Here is an 18,609-nt window from a genome sequence, read left to right on the forward strand (position 1 = left end):
TGCAGAAGAGGAGGGAGAAAAATTGTAAAAGTTGGTGGAACAGTAAGTTTTCTGTGAGATGGTGCTGCCTAAGATACCAGAGAAGCTATACCCACGAAGTTCCCCCAGATTGACTTCCTAAACACGAGTTGAACAAAGACAAAGAGACCTGAAAATGTGGGAGGGGAAAGCTCACAAGGACTCAAACCTAGACCAAAAACTACTGACAACTAAGAAAGGCTGAGAATGAGGGAATAGTCTTCTCCGAGTTAGGAGCACAACTGCTTATCCAATGCCAAGTGGTCAGCTCCGAAAACACAAGCATATAAGTAACATTATACAAACTGAGTGTATTTGTACAATATTTAGAGAAAAAAGAGACCATGGGTTTGAAAGAGAACAAGATGGGAGGATAACTTGGAAGGGTTTGGAGGGAGTGAAGGGAAGAGAAAAAGGATGCATTAGTTACTTATAATCTCAACAAATGAAAATATTATTTTAAAGGTGAAGTTAGATTCCAAACGAGAGAAATAACTGGAATGATCTTTACTAGAGGAATATTCTAATAACTAATATTTGTCACACATTCAAGATGAAATGACACAGCCTCTATCTTCATAAACACACTACCCACAGGGGAACAAATAGATACACATGCATGTAATTGCAAATACATAATTATCCCAAAAGCAGAGTATAGGAAGGGGAGATAATTTCACCCAGGGATTCAGGGATGGCTTCCTTGAGCTAAGAGTTCTAGGATAAAAAATTTTGATGTAACAATTAAGTGAGATATTTTCATAACATTTTATGCAGGGACATAAAATATTTTTAAAAGTAGCCAAGGTATTCATTTCTCCAAACATGTCCAATGAATATGCAAAACCATGTTCAATGCTTTAATCATTAGGAAAATACAATCAAAACCAGATCAGACACAATTTCACATCCATTTGGATAAGTATTTTGCACATGTGCTTAGAAAAGAAAACATCTAAAAAAGAGATGTGAACGTCAACATTTGTCAAAGTTCATGGAGAAACTGGAATCCATTTATATTACCAGTAGAAATGCAAACTGGGGCAGCTGTTGTCAAGAATGGAATGGCTATCACTCAAAATTTAATCACAGAATTACAATACAGTTCAGAAATTCCACTACAGAACCAAAAGAAATGGAAGCAGGGCCCTCAAACAGATACTGGCAGACCCGTTCACAGCAGCATTGTTTACGATTCTTCAAAGGGAGGCAACAGATGTTCTCTGGACAAAACGACACAGCGTGGGATATGCACGTGACACATCAGACAGCCTTAAGGAGACAAAACTCATGCTCGACAACACGAATGAATGCTTATGGCATGAGGCTAAATAAAATAAACTGGCCACAAGAGCACCAATACCATACGGTTCTATATATTAGAGGGAACACAGGTACTGGATTCAAAGCCAGAAAGAATGGTACCCGGGGACTGCAGCAAGAACACAGTGCTGAAAGCATGCGCTCAGTGAACACAGTTTCGCAGATATAAGAGCTCTGGGGCTGGAAGGAAACCATGGGTAGAGAAGATTGTAAATATACTTAATATCATATGTTTATGGTGGTCAATTTAAGGTCAATCATATTATTATACTACCAACGCTACATAGCTGTCAGGAAATATACTATGGAATTCTAAAAGAGAAAGGATGATGGGAGGTTAGGGAATGGGATTCCCTTTAGATAGGACCTTGAAGGGACATGATAGACCATGATAGGGAAAATACTCTGGGCTCTGAATGGAATATGTTCAAAGGTAGAACCACAAAAAGCAATAGAAAACGGGAGACTTGCAATCAGCACAGCATAATTTCCAGGATGTTAAACATGTGGGCAGTTACTCACTAAACGAGTTCAGAAGATAGTTTAAGTTCAGATCATAGCATCCTTTAAAGGGGTGCCAGCTGATGGCAACAGGAAAGTCTTAGTGAGTCTGGGAAAGAAGGCGAATTCGAAAGCAGCTGTTTAAAACATAACTATGTACAGAGATTGCTTGGGGCTTCGGGGCTTGTCGAGGAAGCAGGTGAGGGCACCATGATATGGAGAAGTGGCTGTGTCTGGGAAAAGAAAGGAATGTGCAGGGGGATTCAGAATGTAGCAGTGACATCACCTTGCCAAAAATACCTCAAAGCCGCCCTGCTAGGCACTTCCCACAGGTGAGTGCAGTCCTCCTTGCTCTCTGGAAACCATTTCAATGGCAACCTAGCTGCCTTCATAAAGGGACTTTCTGAACTATAAACAAGTCTGGGACACCACACTCCAGGACAGACAGAAATGGCCCTCAATCTCCACGGCAGTCACAATGAAGCCCTAAGCTGTTCTTGGTCCACAGGGTTATGCAACGCTATTCCCCATGCCCTGTGACCTCAGAGCTCATCACCTTCCGTTCTCCCTTCTAATCACGCTTGCCTTTCAGCTTCCTGAACACACAAAATACTTCTTACCCATCTCTGGACTCTAAGGCATCCCCCTGGACCACTGACCTAATATATCTACGTCTGGCTTCTCACTCTTTGGCCCTAGTTAAAATGATAAGCAATTCAAAAGAACTTTTTCTATCTGGGTCACCTAAACTCAGACTCTCTTTATTGTCCTCTGGGACTCCTGGGAGAAGGGGCAGGGGAAGACGGAGGGAGGGAGGCAAGCAACAGAACTGCCTTAACAACGTTGAGGTCACGGGTGACATCGTACGAGTGTGAAGGCCAAACAGAAATACAAGGGGAAAAACCAATGCCTGATACCCAAAAGTTGAAGGTAAACCATCTTTTCCTCAAGGACAGCTTTCCGAGTGTCCCACGATTTGGGGATGAGGGGAGGCAGGATGGGAGGATAATCACATACCAGATTTTCTATAGACAGCTGAAACTGCTTGATCTCACGAAGGGTCTCATTATCTCTTTTCACTTCGTTCACATATTGTGCCAAGTCCTAAAGAATGGAGAGAAGGGTGCAGAAAGAAGACGCTGGAAGATTAGAGATACATGCCGCTTTGAAAGGAAAACACATCATTAATTCCATCAGTGATGGACGTCACCACCGTAACTTCTCAATGACAATAAAATGAGCACTCAGTCAATCAAAGCTGCATCTCAAAGCCAATTTTAAAATATGGGGCGTGCAGCTGGGATGGCTGAAGAATCATAGAGCTGTGGTTTACCACACCCATGAGGAGAGTAAGGATACTGCTGTCTTAAAAGGAAAAAAAAAAAACCTGCTGCAATGCAAAGCCAGGGAGGAAAGTAGGTCAGGAGAATTTAAATTTCAGGAGCATTAATGGCCGACCTTGACAATGGTGCATCTGTCCCGGGGTTCGATGAAGGGCAATGCTGAAGGATTAGCAGTGAGGAAAAAGTAACAAAGTTACATGTTGCCCTAGCAAGGGGCTCTTTTGAAACCCGTTAATGTCTTGTTAGCTCCGGCGAAGGCTCAGTCATGAAGGCTAGTTTAATTTCAGAGTCAATAATGGAGGAACAGAGGAGAGGTGAAGAACGGAGCTGCACAAACCAGAATAAACTGAAGGGAGGCCTTCGGTCATGCTTTCCACCTGCCTCACCTATTTTAAAAATGTTTCGTTTTTTTTTTCTAAAGCATTAGCTCATCCTCCCATACTGTAACTGGCTATTTTTATTTTGTGTGATCCTCATTTCCCTGTTCTCTAAGCTTTTTCTTCCTTTTTTTGCTTTCTTTACCTTCTTTAAAGCATCCAATAGGAACACAACTCTGCAAATAAACAACGTTCTCAGTGGAAGTTTGGCTTCCAGTAGGACCCATCCATGAACGACTTCTTAAGGACACAAACAACATTTGTTACTTTTCTGGCCTCCATAAATGACCAAGTGAAGGTCATGACACCCATGCTAAGCTCATCCAACCAGCACAGGCAGTGCTGAGATCGGGCCGGGGCACCGTTAAGCACTTAGATAACACACTGTCACTCCTCTCAAAACAAGTGCTTGATTCTGTTTCAGTCACAGCTCAGAGTCAAGTTGACTAAGCATAATGTGAAATTTGGGCTTTCAGACATTCCCCCAAGAAGTTCACACCTCCTGCTTTTATCCCTCTCTGTGTCTTCTTGACTTTCAGGTTTAGCTGACAACAAAAACCCAAAGTGAAGTCAACTTGTACAGGATCCATCATGGGCAACCTGGCAGAGGACGGGTCCGAGAGAAAACCACACCGGTGCTTCTGTCGCCACCTATGGCCCTGTGCTCATTCAAGGCAGCAGTTACAAAAGTAACTGTGAGAAGAACATGGAACAAAACCACTATCTGAGTCGTTCCTGGAGGCTATAAAAGCCGGCCAACTGCACAAAAGTAGTTTGATCATACCTCTTAATTTTATGGCATTACTTATTTTTTTTGTCTAGCCTTTAAATCTATATAAGAATTCCATTTCAGAGGCTGATGCTGGGAAGCGTGCCGCAAATATGTGATCTGTCTGGTTTACATAGCAAGTATCAGGAATTCTCAGTCTCAGAAAACAAACAAACAAACAAACCCACCACAAACGACATGACAAACATCTATTTCAGCACTTACTCTCCTCACCAATAACAAGCACGAATGTTGACAGGGTTAACGAGTACATATACACACACTAGCAGTGCGAATCCCATGGCTTCTAGGCAGGCAGATAAAGACTAGGGCACGTTTCAGGAGCAGCTGACTTACCTTCATTGCATCCAGAGCCAATTTCAGGTTTGCCTTCTCAGTAGGATCATGGGTGTGTTTGACCAGCTCCTGTTTGAAGACACAGGTTAGCAAGGCTTTCCTTAAATTCAAAACTCATACTGAAGGAAGAAGCAAAAGGGTTGAAAGACACCATCAGCCTCTCCACACTGTGATAATTTTGACTGACTCGTATCAGCTATACTCCACCCTCGCCCTTACATTCATGTTTTCCAGAACGTCCTGACCTCTGGATGGACAGGAGAGATACTTTCTATTCTGTCTCACACACTGCTTCTCTAGAGAATGGATTCTAACGCCACATCCCTCTCCATTTGGGGACAAGAGGATGCTTTGTGTGCAGTACTGTTACAGTCCTGCTGATATAGCCTATATTTCTACCAACTCTTCAGTCGTGCATGGTTTCCTTTCTCCTTAGAGAGTAGCTGTCACCTACATGTTCACTCTCTTATTCTTATCTTACATATTCTCCAAATGTGATCGCAGCCATTGTCATATCAACTCTTACCCAATGAGGCCATTCCTCTGCAGTATGCCCGCCAAACCCAGAAATCACACCTGATATCAGACTCACATGTCCAGCTAAACAATTGTTCCATAGACCTCTCCATCCAATAAGTTCCAAGCTTGCTCCACCCTTACCCAGGATGAGCGGGCTACTGAGGGTGCTTGAGCATTTCCATGGGTGTAGCAACCAAAGCCAAGATCTGAAGGGCATCCCAGGCTCTGCCATCCCCTTTCCATCCCTACGTCTCATTGATCTCACTGATGTTAACTTTGGTCCTGCCCTAGAGAGCACTTGCCTGGCTGTCATATTTTTTGAACAGGTTATTCTCAAGTGCTTCAAACTAGATTTTGGAGCCAGCTTCTCTCCTTCCAATAATCTGCTCACGCCTCTGACACCAAGCAGGTTTCTACACTCTAAGTCCTATCTTGTCTCCATCCTAGTTAGACTTCTGTGAGTCCCCAAACTCTTCTATTGTTACCCAGCACCTCCTAGTCATCATACACTTGATCTGGGTTCTGCAAACTTCTCCTTATCCGTTTCTCTCAACTTCTACCCATACAGCCTACTTTCTATCCTCACTAAGGAATCAATAGTTCTCAAAAGACATTCTTATTAACACATAGGGCATGGTGTTTTCTTTACTTAGAATGTTCCTCCCATCATCCGCCTGCCAAACTCACACTAGCCCTTCCAAGCTCAACTCACAAATCATCCCTCTAGGAAGATGGAAGATGAAGCCTCTCCCGGGGTCCCCAATAAGCTGAGGTGTAGTCAGTGCCTTTGTGTCTCTTCCGTGCACCCAACACATTGTTACACTTCGGAGTTTGCACTGTGCCTGTCCTAGGGCAGAGGGGTGTGGGGGCCTGTTGCACAAGGCATTCCTAACACTGTTTGGCCTGCGCACACACTACTCAAAATTCTCTAAAGGACTAAGCACTGGTACTGTTTCCTGTTACAAACAGGAACTCCAGAAAGAGAGAACTGCCAAATATAAAAAGCCGCCCAAATCCTATTTTTATTCTCCCTTTGTTAAATAAAATAGTAAAACACTCTTAAAGTTTCCAAAACTCCCCCTAAAAAATATTTTAAATTTCATATATCATTGTTATCAAATCAGCCAGCAGCTGAAACTGATTTCCTTGTGATATCATGAATGTGCAGTAGAAAGGAGAAAAACCACAAACTAATAACCACATTTTTTTTAAAAACACATTCTAGACACCAGACAAATGCTCCAAAAATACTTTGAGATTAAAAAAAAAAACCTCTAAAATTTTTATCTACATGTAGTACCCGAAATAAGCCTTTTAAATGTCATTATGTAATTACACACCCTCTTAAACTCTAAAACGCAAAACAGCACGAGAAAAAAAAAAGGAGGGCCAAGTGAGGAGTTTCAAAAACGTATAATTGTATTACTTAGTTTTATGAGTCGGGACAAAGTCTTACAAGGACCCAGAGTCTTTCTCTCGTTCTGAAATCTTATAAATTCTTCAATCAGCCCTTCACTACATCAAAGCAACAAAATAAACCATTATCTCATTTTGGACATTTTTAGCTCCGTGATGTCTTGAAAGTTAACTGCTTGAGTCGTCATTATTTTTTCATAAAATTCAATTTGATTAAGTTACTTTGAGTTTAGGTCTCATAAATGTTTTAATGCATTTTTTAAGAAATAATCAGGGTTTGAATTTTTCTGATTTCTCAGTAGAACCAAAATAGAAATGACTAATAATTGCATGGCTACAGTTCAAGAAATTTAATATACAAGATGTACAAAGCACAGAAGACTCAAAATTCTATTTCACGTACTGGTAGTAGATTTTTTTTAATATATAATGCGTTCCAGGAGCATCAGCCGGGCTGGCGCACTAATACAGTAAGACATTTCTTTGGAGCAGAACTAATGAGCCTCCTGGTATAGCTATCAAATTAAATTTATAAGACTCTCCACCCTCATTAGCGGACTTAACCGTGGAAACCGTAAACTTTGTGGGCTTTAGAAAGAATCACCTCACAGTAGAGTGTAGCCTTATTATGTTTAGTGCAGTGAAAAGGCCATGCAGCGCATAACACAGTCGTCTATGAATTGTTGTCATAAGATGGAGAAGCTAATGCAGTTAACCGGACCAAATTTAGGTACACGCGCTGGCAAATGATTACTGCTAATTCCAAACTATGCCATTTAAGGCATATTTGTATTTGTTCTTGTTTTTTTTCTTTCTCTATCCTGTTTGAAGAACACAACACGTGTCGTTTTAGTAAACACAGATTTTTTTTTCTAAAAGGAAAATAAAATGCCTAGCTGTCCTGGCCATTTCACACTTCACACTAAAAATATGGAGACTCTGCAGCCTGATGCCGAGGAACATGGAGCCCTGTGCAGCATGATGCTGAGGAACATGGCGCCCTGTGCAGCATGATGCCGAGGAACATGGCGCCCTGTGCAGCATGATGCTGAGGAACATGGAGCCCTGTGCAGCACCTGTGCAGCATGATGCTGAGGAACATGGCGCCCCGTGCAGCATGATGCTGAGGAACATGGCGCCCTGTGCAGCATGATGCTGAGGAACATGGAGCCCTGTGCAGCACCTGTGCAGCATGATGCCGAGGAACATGGAGCCCTGTGCAGCATGATGCTGAGGAACATGGAGCCCTGTGCAGCATGATGCTGAGGAACATGGAGCCCTGTGCAGCATGATGCTGAGGAACATGGAGCCCTGTGCAGCATGATGCTGAGGAACATGGCGCCCCGTGCAGCATGATGCTGAGGAACGTGGAGCCGCGTGCAGCATGATGCTGAGGAACATGGCGCCCTGTGCAGCCTGATGCTGAGGAACGTGGAGCCCTGTGCAGCACCTGTGCAGGATGATGCTGACGGAACATGGAACCCTGTGCACCATGATGCTGAGGAACGTAGCACCCTGTGCAGCATGATGCTGAGGAACATGGCGCCCTGTGGGAGGAACAGAGGCAGCAGAGCCTGGTGAAAGTACAGACCTGAAGGAGGAGGTGGTACTTCAGCACACGCTGCATGGGGACGACCAGCAAATCGCGAAGAGTGAACTTCCCGTTGTTTGCTCTTTTTGAACATTCCTAATGTGATAGATTTCAAAGTTTTTGTTAGTTTTCTCAAAGGGAGTCATAAAACACTACAAGATGCAAAGCCCACAAGTAGAATCCTTCTAAAATATCTTCCCTCTTTTCCTTCCCAATACTTCTGTTCAAACAATAAAGTACCTTCAGTGTTTTATAGAGCAAGTCTTACAGTATTTCAAATGGTCATGTGAATCAAATGAACGGTTTCATCAGTGAAGATTGTTTTAGAGCACACGATCCTAACCCTGCACAGTTTTCCTGTAGAGTTGACTCCCACATAGCCCTCAGGCTTATGAACCAGATAGCAGCAATCCCCCACTCATTCAAGCCCTTTGGGCTCATCCACCTTCATGCTTCGGCTTCATCAAGTCTATCCAATCACTCTTTCCAGTCTCTCCAAAGAAACCAGCATCTCTTGTCCAAAGCACTCTGCTAGGCTTTAAGATGAATCTTAATCAAAACCATTTCCTTCATCTCTTCCTCCCTCCTGCCTTCTTCCCTCATTTGGTCTGTGTACATATGTACCTTGTGGTTCTTAAAGAAGTAAAGAAATACTGTAAAGAGTATCTGCCCCAGTATAACCTCTTATACTAAAGACATGGACCTTAAACCTGTTTTTAAAAACCCTCTGTTTGCTTAATAAATATTTATTGAGCTCAATGAAAAGGAATATTTGGCTGAATATGTTGAAATAGAAACCTGCTACCACAGATAATATTTTTAAAGCCTCAGATTTTGCATATTTGATCCTCTTTTTAAAATACTTTAATCAGGGCATGGTGGTACATGTGTTTAATTCTAGCCCTCAGGGGCCTGAGACAGGAGGAGTGACATAAGTTTGAGGCTGCACAGTAAACTTAGTCACAAAACAAACAGTTTACTTTAAAATTATATTGACTTCTTCACTCTTGATGGTAGCTATGACCTAGGAATAGATAATTTGAATTTTAAGTATTAACATATGAAACCCTGGCTGTTTGACTTGGGCAGGTTACTGTCCTCCCTGGACCCTTACATATATATATGAAAGTATTTCATATATATATATATAATATACCAAATATATATTATATATTATTTATGTGTATCTTATATTGAATTGTCATCATCATGTATAATATATACTAACATATTAGATAGATAGATAGATAGATAGATAGATAGATAGATAGATAGATAGATAGATAGATAGATGGCTATTCTTGGTTGTTAACTTGACTATATCTGAAATTAACTAAATCCCAAGCAGCTAGGTGTACCTGTGAGGGATTCTTCTTGATTAAGTAATTTGAAGTGTGGGAAGATCCCCCTTTTATCTAGACCACAGCTTCTGTTGGAAACTATATAAAGGACATGGAATAAGAAACCTTTTGCTCTTTGCTTGCTTGCCTCCCTCACTACTCAGGTTCTCACTGGCACTTACTGAAGACCAGCTGAGACATCCAGCCTTATGGATTGGACAACTAGATTCTTGGATTTCCCACTAGCAACCACTGATAGACTAGCAGAGCCAGCATCTGCAAGCCACTCTAATAAATCCCCTTTCTATATAGGTTTCTAGGTAGGTTCTAGAGAACCCGACTAATAAAAAATTTGGTACCAGGAGTGTGGTACAGATTCACTCTGCCAATTTTGTTCCTCTAGAGAATCTTGACTAAAACATATATACATTGTTATTCCAAAAGATGACAAAATGTCAAACAACTGCTAGAGAGAAATGACATGAATTCAACATTCTCCTGCAATTACAAGCGACAGACCATGGACTCTTCAGTGCATAGAGTTACTTAAGACAACACGTGGGTCATCGATTTATTTCTTTACCCATTCTTAGATTTTCTACCACATTCAAAGGCATTACTGGGAGCTATGGCATTATTGACAGTGATTCTGTATTTTTTTTTATTTTTCGAGACAGGGTTTCTCTGTAGCTTTTGGTTCCTGTCCTGGAACTAGCTCTTGTAGACCAGGCTGGCCTCTAACTCACAGAGATCCGCCTGCCTCTGCCTCCCGAGTGCTGGGATTAAAGGAGTGCGCCACCAACGCCCGGCGTGATTCTGTATTTTAAACTCTTTTTTTTTAACTCTAGGCCATCCCAACTTAGTGCAAGGAACAGAAATTTGTACATATAAAATCACAGAAATTCATTTAAAATTATTGGGAGAGACATCAGTTTGTTTAAGTTCCAAGTTCAGGGAGAAAAAATATTGGCATCAGCTGCCTTGCAGATGGAGATCGGAGTATAAATTCTTATCATTGAAAGTAAATAAGTGAGATCAATAATTCTTCTAAAGTAATCCATCACCACTTGACCTAAACTCAGTATTAACCAAAAGAACTATCATTGAGTTTAAGCTCAGACTCCCACAAAAAAGCAGAGTCTCTTACCCTATGCCCTACATTAACTTATTTCCTAAGTAAGAAAGACACACATACTCATACATAATAAAAATAATAACAAGCCCCCCAAAAAAACCTAACCACCAAAGAAAAAAAGATGGAAATGACGGGCATCGAGAGTAAGACAGCTTTCAGAACAACCCGTGGGCTGCCCATGTTACACTTCCTCATTAAACTCTCCCAAGTCAGGCCCTGTTTGGAAGAGGACATCTGAGCTGAGTGAGAGGCTGGATGCTCAACTGCAGTTTCTCCCTGGCAGCCTTTTGAACTCAGCCTGAGGCCTCTCCTCTCCAGAGGCTGGCAGGAACTGTACGAGACGTACAGTCCTGGTGTGCATGTCCTAGGCAGAGCTTTGACACTGATTCTGATAGAAGAGCAGTCACTCAACAGGGCTGAGAACCAGAGAGGCCTGAGAGATGGCATGCTGACTCCTAGCCAGAACCACAGTTTTACACCTTCTAAGAAAAAAGAAAAAAAATAAAAGCTGCTCTAACGACTGCTCCGCTCTGAACTAATAACGTGAGCTGTAAAGCTTTATTTTATCACCTTATCTAATTTGAGTCAAGGTAGCTTAGACCTCTACACTTACGAGCATCCATTCTCTGGGAGAAGCATTAACCCTTAGTACTAATGATACTTTAAAGATGTCATTTAGTGGTGACTAAACTGTCTCTAGATATAAGGTCACTATCGTCAAGGGACACTATAAAATACTCTGTGCTCTGCTATTGTGCAAACCTCCTAAGCAATAATGTTCAACTTTGGACGATGGAAGCAATGAAATCATACCCATTGTGCTAAAAACAAGGAAGGGCTGAGATCTGAAAGACTTTCCCCTCTTTTCTATTACCTGACTTTACGGATGAACTAAACAAAGAAAAAGAGAAAGCAGATATTAAAGAGGCAACAACACAAAAATATCCCTAAATGTGCTAATTCAAATAACAATCATTTTTAGACGTTCTTTAAATGTATAAACTCGTATCCAATATAATGAATACACATAAATCAAGACTTTGGAGAAAAGAATGGGTTGAGACAAGCTCTAAAGATATACACACACACATAGATATATCTACAGACAGATAGGGTGTGTGTGTCTGTGTGTCCATGTTTTAATCTCTGGGTGTCTGTGTGGCCCAGGCTGGCCTCAAACCTGCAATCCCTCCTGCCTCCGCCCCTTAAGTGCTGGGATTTTAGATGTTTATCCCCATTCTCTCCTCCAAAGTCATGACATAGCATAAGTCCCCAGTATCAGGCATCTAGTGTATTGAAGAGATCTCCAACTTACTCAAGGCTTTCTAATACTTACAGAGCACTCTGGTGTTTTATGCTTGTATCTGTCTGCCGACGCTTCTCTCTTATGGGCAATACCTATGCATTGTGTAAATGTGCAGGTGTCTTATTCTGTCCAAAACATTTGTAAACACACACACCACAGAGAGAGAGAGAGAGAGAGAGAGAGAGAGAGAGAGAGAGAGAGAGAGAGAGAGAGAGAGATTCACTCCACTCATCATCTCCCTGCACTCGGTCTTTTCAGCTGTGGAATGAGAGAGCTACCAGCATCCACATCACAGTAAAGAGGACCTAAGAAGAAAATGTGTATAAAACCCACAGACACAAAGTTAGGTTCTGCTCCTGCTACGATTATCAGCAGTTTTTTTGTTTGTTTGTTTTGTTTTGTTTTTTCCCATGGCTATCTTTTGAAATAGTTTATAAAACTGGAGTGAGGTTGTATTTAGCACACATGAGGAAACGTGTTCCATTGCTTTCATCAAATAGAGGAATACACTACTTCATTTCATCTTGGAGAAATAAACAAATAATAAAAAAAAACAGGCACCTCCAATTTCAGTTTGACGTCTTCTTTCGTTTTAGAGATGAAGTCTAAGTTAGAGATGGCTGTCTCCACCCCGCTGCAGTACTGCCCATAAATAACCAATCTGAAAGGGAAGGGGAAAACCCGTGAGGCTGAAAGAAACAGGCAGAGGCGGAACGAGGGGATTTCAGTCTCTAACGCTATAGTCAGGGCTGCTACTACACACATGTGCATGTCTGCTTGTACGCAGACCACAATATGCAGGTCCAAAGAGGCCATAAGAGGGTGCTGGGATCCCAGGAACTGAAGTTACTGGCAGCTGTGATGTGGGGTGCTGGAACTGAACCTAGGTCCTCTGCAAAGTTCTCAAGTGTTCTCCACCCTGAACATTCTCTCCAGGTTCGAGACTGTTTCTAACACAGACTACATGCGGAGCGAGGGCCACTCACATTGACAGCAGCAAAAAGTCAGTTTTTGGTTCCAAATTAGAATAAGATTGATTCCATGTATGTTTTATGGAAGACAGATTTTACATTAGGGCTTAATGACTGCTAATGTTATTTGAATATATACATCAACTTTTTAAATTAAAAAATTCTTTAAGATTTTATTGGAGATAAACTTTTTACTGCTTATTCATCCTCAAGACGGTTATATTTTCTACCACAATTTTATTACAATCACCAGGACTTCACTCATTAATAAGCTTCTTACTCCTTACTGCATATAATTAAGAAACATACATCATCTGAGAAGTGGGAAGAGAGGCACCACCGATGAAAAATAACTCACACTGCATGGAGACTGAGCATGCTTACCAAGGACAGCTCTACAATATCGACATTTTGCAAAGAGGCTATTAGCTTTGTTGGTGTTCTTATCTCTCCACTAACTAAAAGTATTAATAAACTGTTAATATTTATCTAAAAGTTGACACAAAGCAATTCATTAGCCACTTCTTAGTATTAGGAATTATGTTGCTTGATGTAAAAGGAGAGAGCAGTACATCTTAAGCCAAAAATTTTTTTAAAAAAAGATATTCTATGTTAAGGGAAAAATAGATTGATTTCTCTGCCAGTGTCTGTCTGTCCCCCCTTTCTGAATGTGTGTACCTATGTATGTTTTGTATGTGTATGTGTTTGTATGTATGTATGTATTTGTATGTGTGCATGTATATGTGCATTTGTGTGTGTGTCTGTGTATTTGTGACTATATCACTATATGTGTGTGTTTGTGTGTATGTATTTGTATGTGTATGTGTGTCTGTCTGTGTGTTTGTGACTATATGTGTTTGTGTGTATGTATGTATTTGTATGTGTGCATGTATATACATTTTATAAACATTATAAGCATATATATTTATAAGCATATATAAACATTTTACCAAGCTATCTCCCCAGACCAAGAAGTTGTTCCCTTTGACTATAAATCTAATGCTCTGAAATCAAAAGTTGTCAGATATTGGAGTATCAGCTCTTCCTCTCTGATTCCTTCACAGAGGAAAGGGAGACGGAGCATCAGTGTGAGTTAGTAAAGACTACATCATTCAGGAGTGATGAGCCCTGAAGAAGGATTTCAGTCTGTCGCTCTGCCATGTAAAGATCTAAATATGGCCGGGCAGTGGTGGCGCACACCTTTAATCCCAGCAACCAGGAGGCAGAGGCAAGCAGGTCTCTGTGAGTTCGAGGGCAGTATGGTGTACAAGAGCCAGTTCCTGAACAGCAAGGGCTGTTATACAGAGAAACCCTGAATCGAAAAACCAAAATAAAAAAATAAATAAGTCTAAACACTATACTAGGCATGCTTTTACAACTTTTATTTTATGTGTATACGTGTTTATCTGCATGTATATAGGCGCATAGATATTTGGTGCCTAGAAGTAAAGAGGACATTAGATCTTCTAGAACTGGAGTTAAAGAGAGTTGTAAGCTGACATATGGGTGCTGGGGGCTGAAATTCCACAGGAGCAACCAGCACTCTGAACTGCTGAGCATCTCCCCATCTCTCCAGCTTATTATTATTGTTGCTGTTGTCATTGTTAATTATTAACATATAAACCTCAAACTACTACCCTAAGATGAACTATGCTATGTTCTACTTTCTATCTGGAACTATTTTAATAAAAAAAAAAGAAATGCATATTTTCCATTTTAAATACTAACATTTCTTCTAATTTTGAACCAATACCCACACATATTTAAATATAAAACCTACCTTTCCTTGTAGTTAATAAAAACTTGATATAAGTTCTGGTCATCTTTATTTACAATGGAATCGTGAATCTCTTGCACTAAGCTCCGATGAACTTTCACGAGGTCCTTGTGAAAAAAAAAACATTGTAAAAGAAAAGAAGGAATCAGAAGCAAAAACCAACCAAATGTAGAAAAAACCATACCCCACATCCAGAGCTACCCGGCTACCACTGTGGCCAGACTTGCAGTTCAGAGAGCAGACAGGTGGAGGGGGTGGAGGGAAGGGAAAGAAACGGAGAGGAGGAAGCAGGAGAAGAGGGAGAGAGACATGGGCATGAAAAATAGCAATTCCAGAGAGGACTTAAAAATATCAGAGCTCAGTGAAAACAGAAACTATCCCACTTGCTATTAGAGGGCAATTTATCCTTTGCATAAAAAATAGGCATGGCTTTTTAATTTTATAATCACTACAAATTTTTAAATAAAACTAATCAAGTACTTACTGTTTTATTGACAGACTAAAGTAATGATTCCTGTCCCTGGGACACAGAGATGCAAATCTGTTTGGTCAATTAGTGGTGCCCTAGTGCTAAGCTAACAACAATCAGACTAAATTGCCTGAAACCAGAGAACTAATGACACAAACACGAACCAAATTAACAGTTTGCTGTAGCAACTCAGACGTCATAATTTTATTTGTATTCTGATAAGCAAGTCGTCCTCAGCAGCCAGCGAATGCATGCCGCAGAGGGAGAATGAGGACATTGAATCAAGGTACCAATTCTCCATTATCTCTCCCTGTGTACCCTGGAGCACACAGAAACATAACAGCAAGCTCACTCTTTGCAGGCTAAGAATTGAAGATGAATATGTCTTCTCTGGCATATTGCTGATTAAAATCCATAAGAGCAGAGACTATCAAAAAAGATGTTGGCACAATCAGAAACGGCTGATCTAACTGCCAATCTGCCAATGGCGGAAGGTAAATGACATCCCTGGGGGTACACCAGGGAATAGTGAGATGGGCAGACAACACCATCATGATTACTTAATTAAGAGTACTGCTTCATAACAATGAGACTTGGATAAGGCATGACCCTTGCTTCGTCATTTGTGCACACACACATTCTTAATTGACCTTGGATTAAAGATAATGCTGTTAGCTTCTTCAAAAGAAAAGGATATGGGAATTTGGGAAAGAAAAAAAATCATAGAAAACACAAGACATAAAAATCATAAAAGAACGTAAGATAAAGAAAGGATGTGGAATCCACTAATGAGTGAAGATGTTCTAGGAAACACACAGCTGTACCTATCACAGTTTTACTTACAGGGATATTGATGAATACCGAGTCAAATTCTGCCGACGTCAGGAATCTTTTCAATGGTGCCATGAAATACTACCAAGAGAGAAGAGGAAAGTAACTTTAATTAAGCATAACCTTGCCTAATCTATATAATGATTTTTTTAGCAACCAGCAAATTTTTTTTATTGTTATTTTTTTGTTTTTCGAGACAGGGTTTCTCTGTGGTTTTGGAGCCTGTCCTGGAACTAGCTCTTGTAGACCAAGCTGGTCTCGAACTCACAGAGATCCGCCTGCCTCTGCCTCCCGAGTGCTGGGATTAAAGGCGTGCACCACCACCGCCCAGCAACCAGCAAAATGTATTAAAAGTAACTATTTATTAGCGTTATGAACACAAATACTAGGAATACTCTCTATATTAAAAATTCTGCATTGGACAGCTATAAAGACTTCATAGGGTCTGGAGAGATGGTTAAAGTGCTTGCCACAGAAGCATGAGTGTCTGAGTTCAGATCCCCAGAACTTATGAACAAGCTGGGCAGATGTGACAGCCTCCTATGATCCCAGAGTTGGAAGGCAGAGTCAAAGATTCTTGGGGCAAGCAGACAGCTAGACTTCCTGCAACTGGCAATCTTAAGCTTCAGCAAGAGACCCTACCCCAAAAAAGAAAAGTGGAGAACAATAGAGGAAGACACCTGATGTCAACTTCAGGCACCCACTCATATGTAAACACATGTGTACAGACATGAATACACAAACATGCATTCGTGCATACCATACACATACATACATGCAAACAAAGGCATAAATATAAGCCGAGACTCTTAAATATAAGACAAAAGGCTCCTAAAAGCTAGAAGCTGTTGGCCAAGCAGGAAAACAATGGCAACAGTTGGGAGACAGGTTTGAGGATACATGTAGAACATCCCTCCAATTCTCCAACACAGGCTCTTGAGAGGGACGATCTGCTGGTGTAGTTTGTACACCACTTCCATGCATCAGCCGGTACTTCTCTTCCACTGCCAGCCATCTCAGAGTCTGTATAGGGCCCTTCTAGGAACCTGGCCTGTCAGGTCCTTTATTTCCAATCATAGTGAACTCAACTCCCGAATCTCATGGTCATACCACAAGACACTGTCATGAGCAACATCTGCACATGCCTCACAGGCTAACTTCAAGCAGCCATCTCTCTGAACCCCATGCCCAGCCCAGGAAGTTCACTTTGTTCAAGGAAGTCTCTAGCTGTGCTGTGCCCAGTGTACTGAGTTTCACACCCTTCGTGGTCTCGATCCACTCTCTACCCAGTTTACAGCCCACGAGCCACCATCAGAACGATGCTCTCTCCTTCCAATAGATTTTTCTCGATAAACAAATCTTTTGGCTATATCTATCTCGCCATATGTTGTATAGATCCATATACTATATTGATAGCTAAATTTTAAATAAGACCATGAAAAGCAATGGGCTCAGTAATGCCACATGTCCACACTGTTCCTAACCAATCCACTCTCCAAAGCCAACTCTTCTACCCCTTCTGTATTCCTGTAGGAAAAAAAAAGTTTTCACCTGGTTCTCATTTTGCTAACCTCTATTGGACAGGCCTTTCCTGAAATGACCTTGCTTAGTACTGCAGCCTAAAGGCCTATCCATATACAGACCAGATTTTCCTATCAGAGGAAGACATGCATACTTAATATCTGCCTCAATATGGCCCAGGGGAAGTCTAAGGCAGAACACGAGGTTAACATGTCCAACAGATTCACGATTCCCTGCCCTCCGTCTCTTTAGTTGACGTCAGCATCCACACATTTTCTAGCATCCATCTTTGGTTCTTCCTTCTTTCACAATTCTTTGCCTAGACCAGCAAAGTCTGTTGGTTCTAATTAGACAAACCATTTCCAAAGTCTAACATCCCTCTAATCTCCCTCAGTGCTATGATTTCTTGTCATCTTGGTTATTATAATATCCTTCTAGTTTTCTTCTGCTTCCCACCCTTGCTTCACAAGGGCCAGAATGCCTTTACACCAAGTCTGCTCAAAGGTTCTAGCTTTTGTCCCTGTATTACTCGGTAGCCCATCAGTTCTCTCGCCTCTTTCCCAATCTCCTCCACCCATTCTATCTGCCACCCTGGACCACGACTGTTCCATAAATGAAGCCGAAGCTTAGTACTTTCCCATCAGAATTTCCTAGAGCACCCCTGCACCCTCCAATTGAAGAAACTTTCTCCCAGAACACTCTTCACGAGAATATATACATGGCTTATGCCCTCAACTTCGTCAGCTGATGAACTAAGCACCGCGTTCTTACACAGAGGTCGCTGCCATCAGACTCTATACGTATCTCTAACGCATGCCATCCATCCTCTCTGGCTGATTTTTCTTCAGGTAATTCCCCACCCACCTGGCATCCAGCCTAAACTTTCTCACGATACAGAAACTACTAGAAAAACCCACAGTCTTCCTGCCTTTGCTACTATGTTCTCAGTCCCTAAAACAGTGCCATGTAGATGTCAAGAGAGCAATAAATAGTTATAGAATGTATAAATCTGCTTTGATGTCTTTATTTTTTTCTTTGGGAGGGT

General features: G+C 41.3%; 1 protein-coding gene across 2 annotated transcripts in view; it reads right to left on the minus strand.

Annotated features, from left to right (window-relative positions):
• Vav3 (vav guanine nucleotide exchange factor 3) overlaps positions 1-18,609 on the minus strand; it is a 313,297-nt gene that overhangs the window by 150,631 nt on the left and 144,057 nt on the right. For both annotated transcript variants that reach the window (XM_075981573.1, XM_075981572.1), the window contains exons 7-12: positions 16,056-16,124; positions 14,747-14,850; positions 12,557-12,656; positions 8,215-8,310; positions 4,689-4,757; positions 2,860-2,946 (exon numbers count right to left, since the gene is read on the minus strand). In XM_075981573.1, coding sequence (XP_075837688.1) covers positions 2,860-2,946; positions 4,689-4,757; positions 8,215-8,310; positions 12,557-12,656; positions 14,747-14,850; positions 16,056-16,124 — 525 coding nt within the window. The remainder of the gene's footprint in view (positions 1-2,859; positions 2,947-4,688; positions 4,758-8,214; positions 8,311-12,556; positions 12,657-14,746; positions 14,851-16,055; positions 16,125-18,609) is intronic.

Source organism: Microtus pennsylvanicus, chromosome 7, assembly GCF_037038515.1.
Source record: "Microtus pennsylvanicus isolate mMicPen1 chromosome 7, mMicPen1.hap1, whole genome shotgun sequence".
NCBI classification, from domain to species: domain Eukaryota; kingdom Metazoa; phylum Chordata; class Mammalia; order Rodentia; family Cricetidae; genus Microtus; species Microtus pennsylvanicus.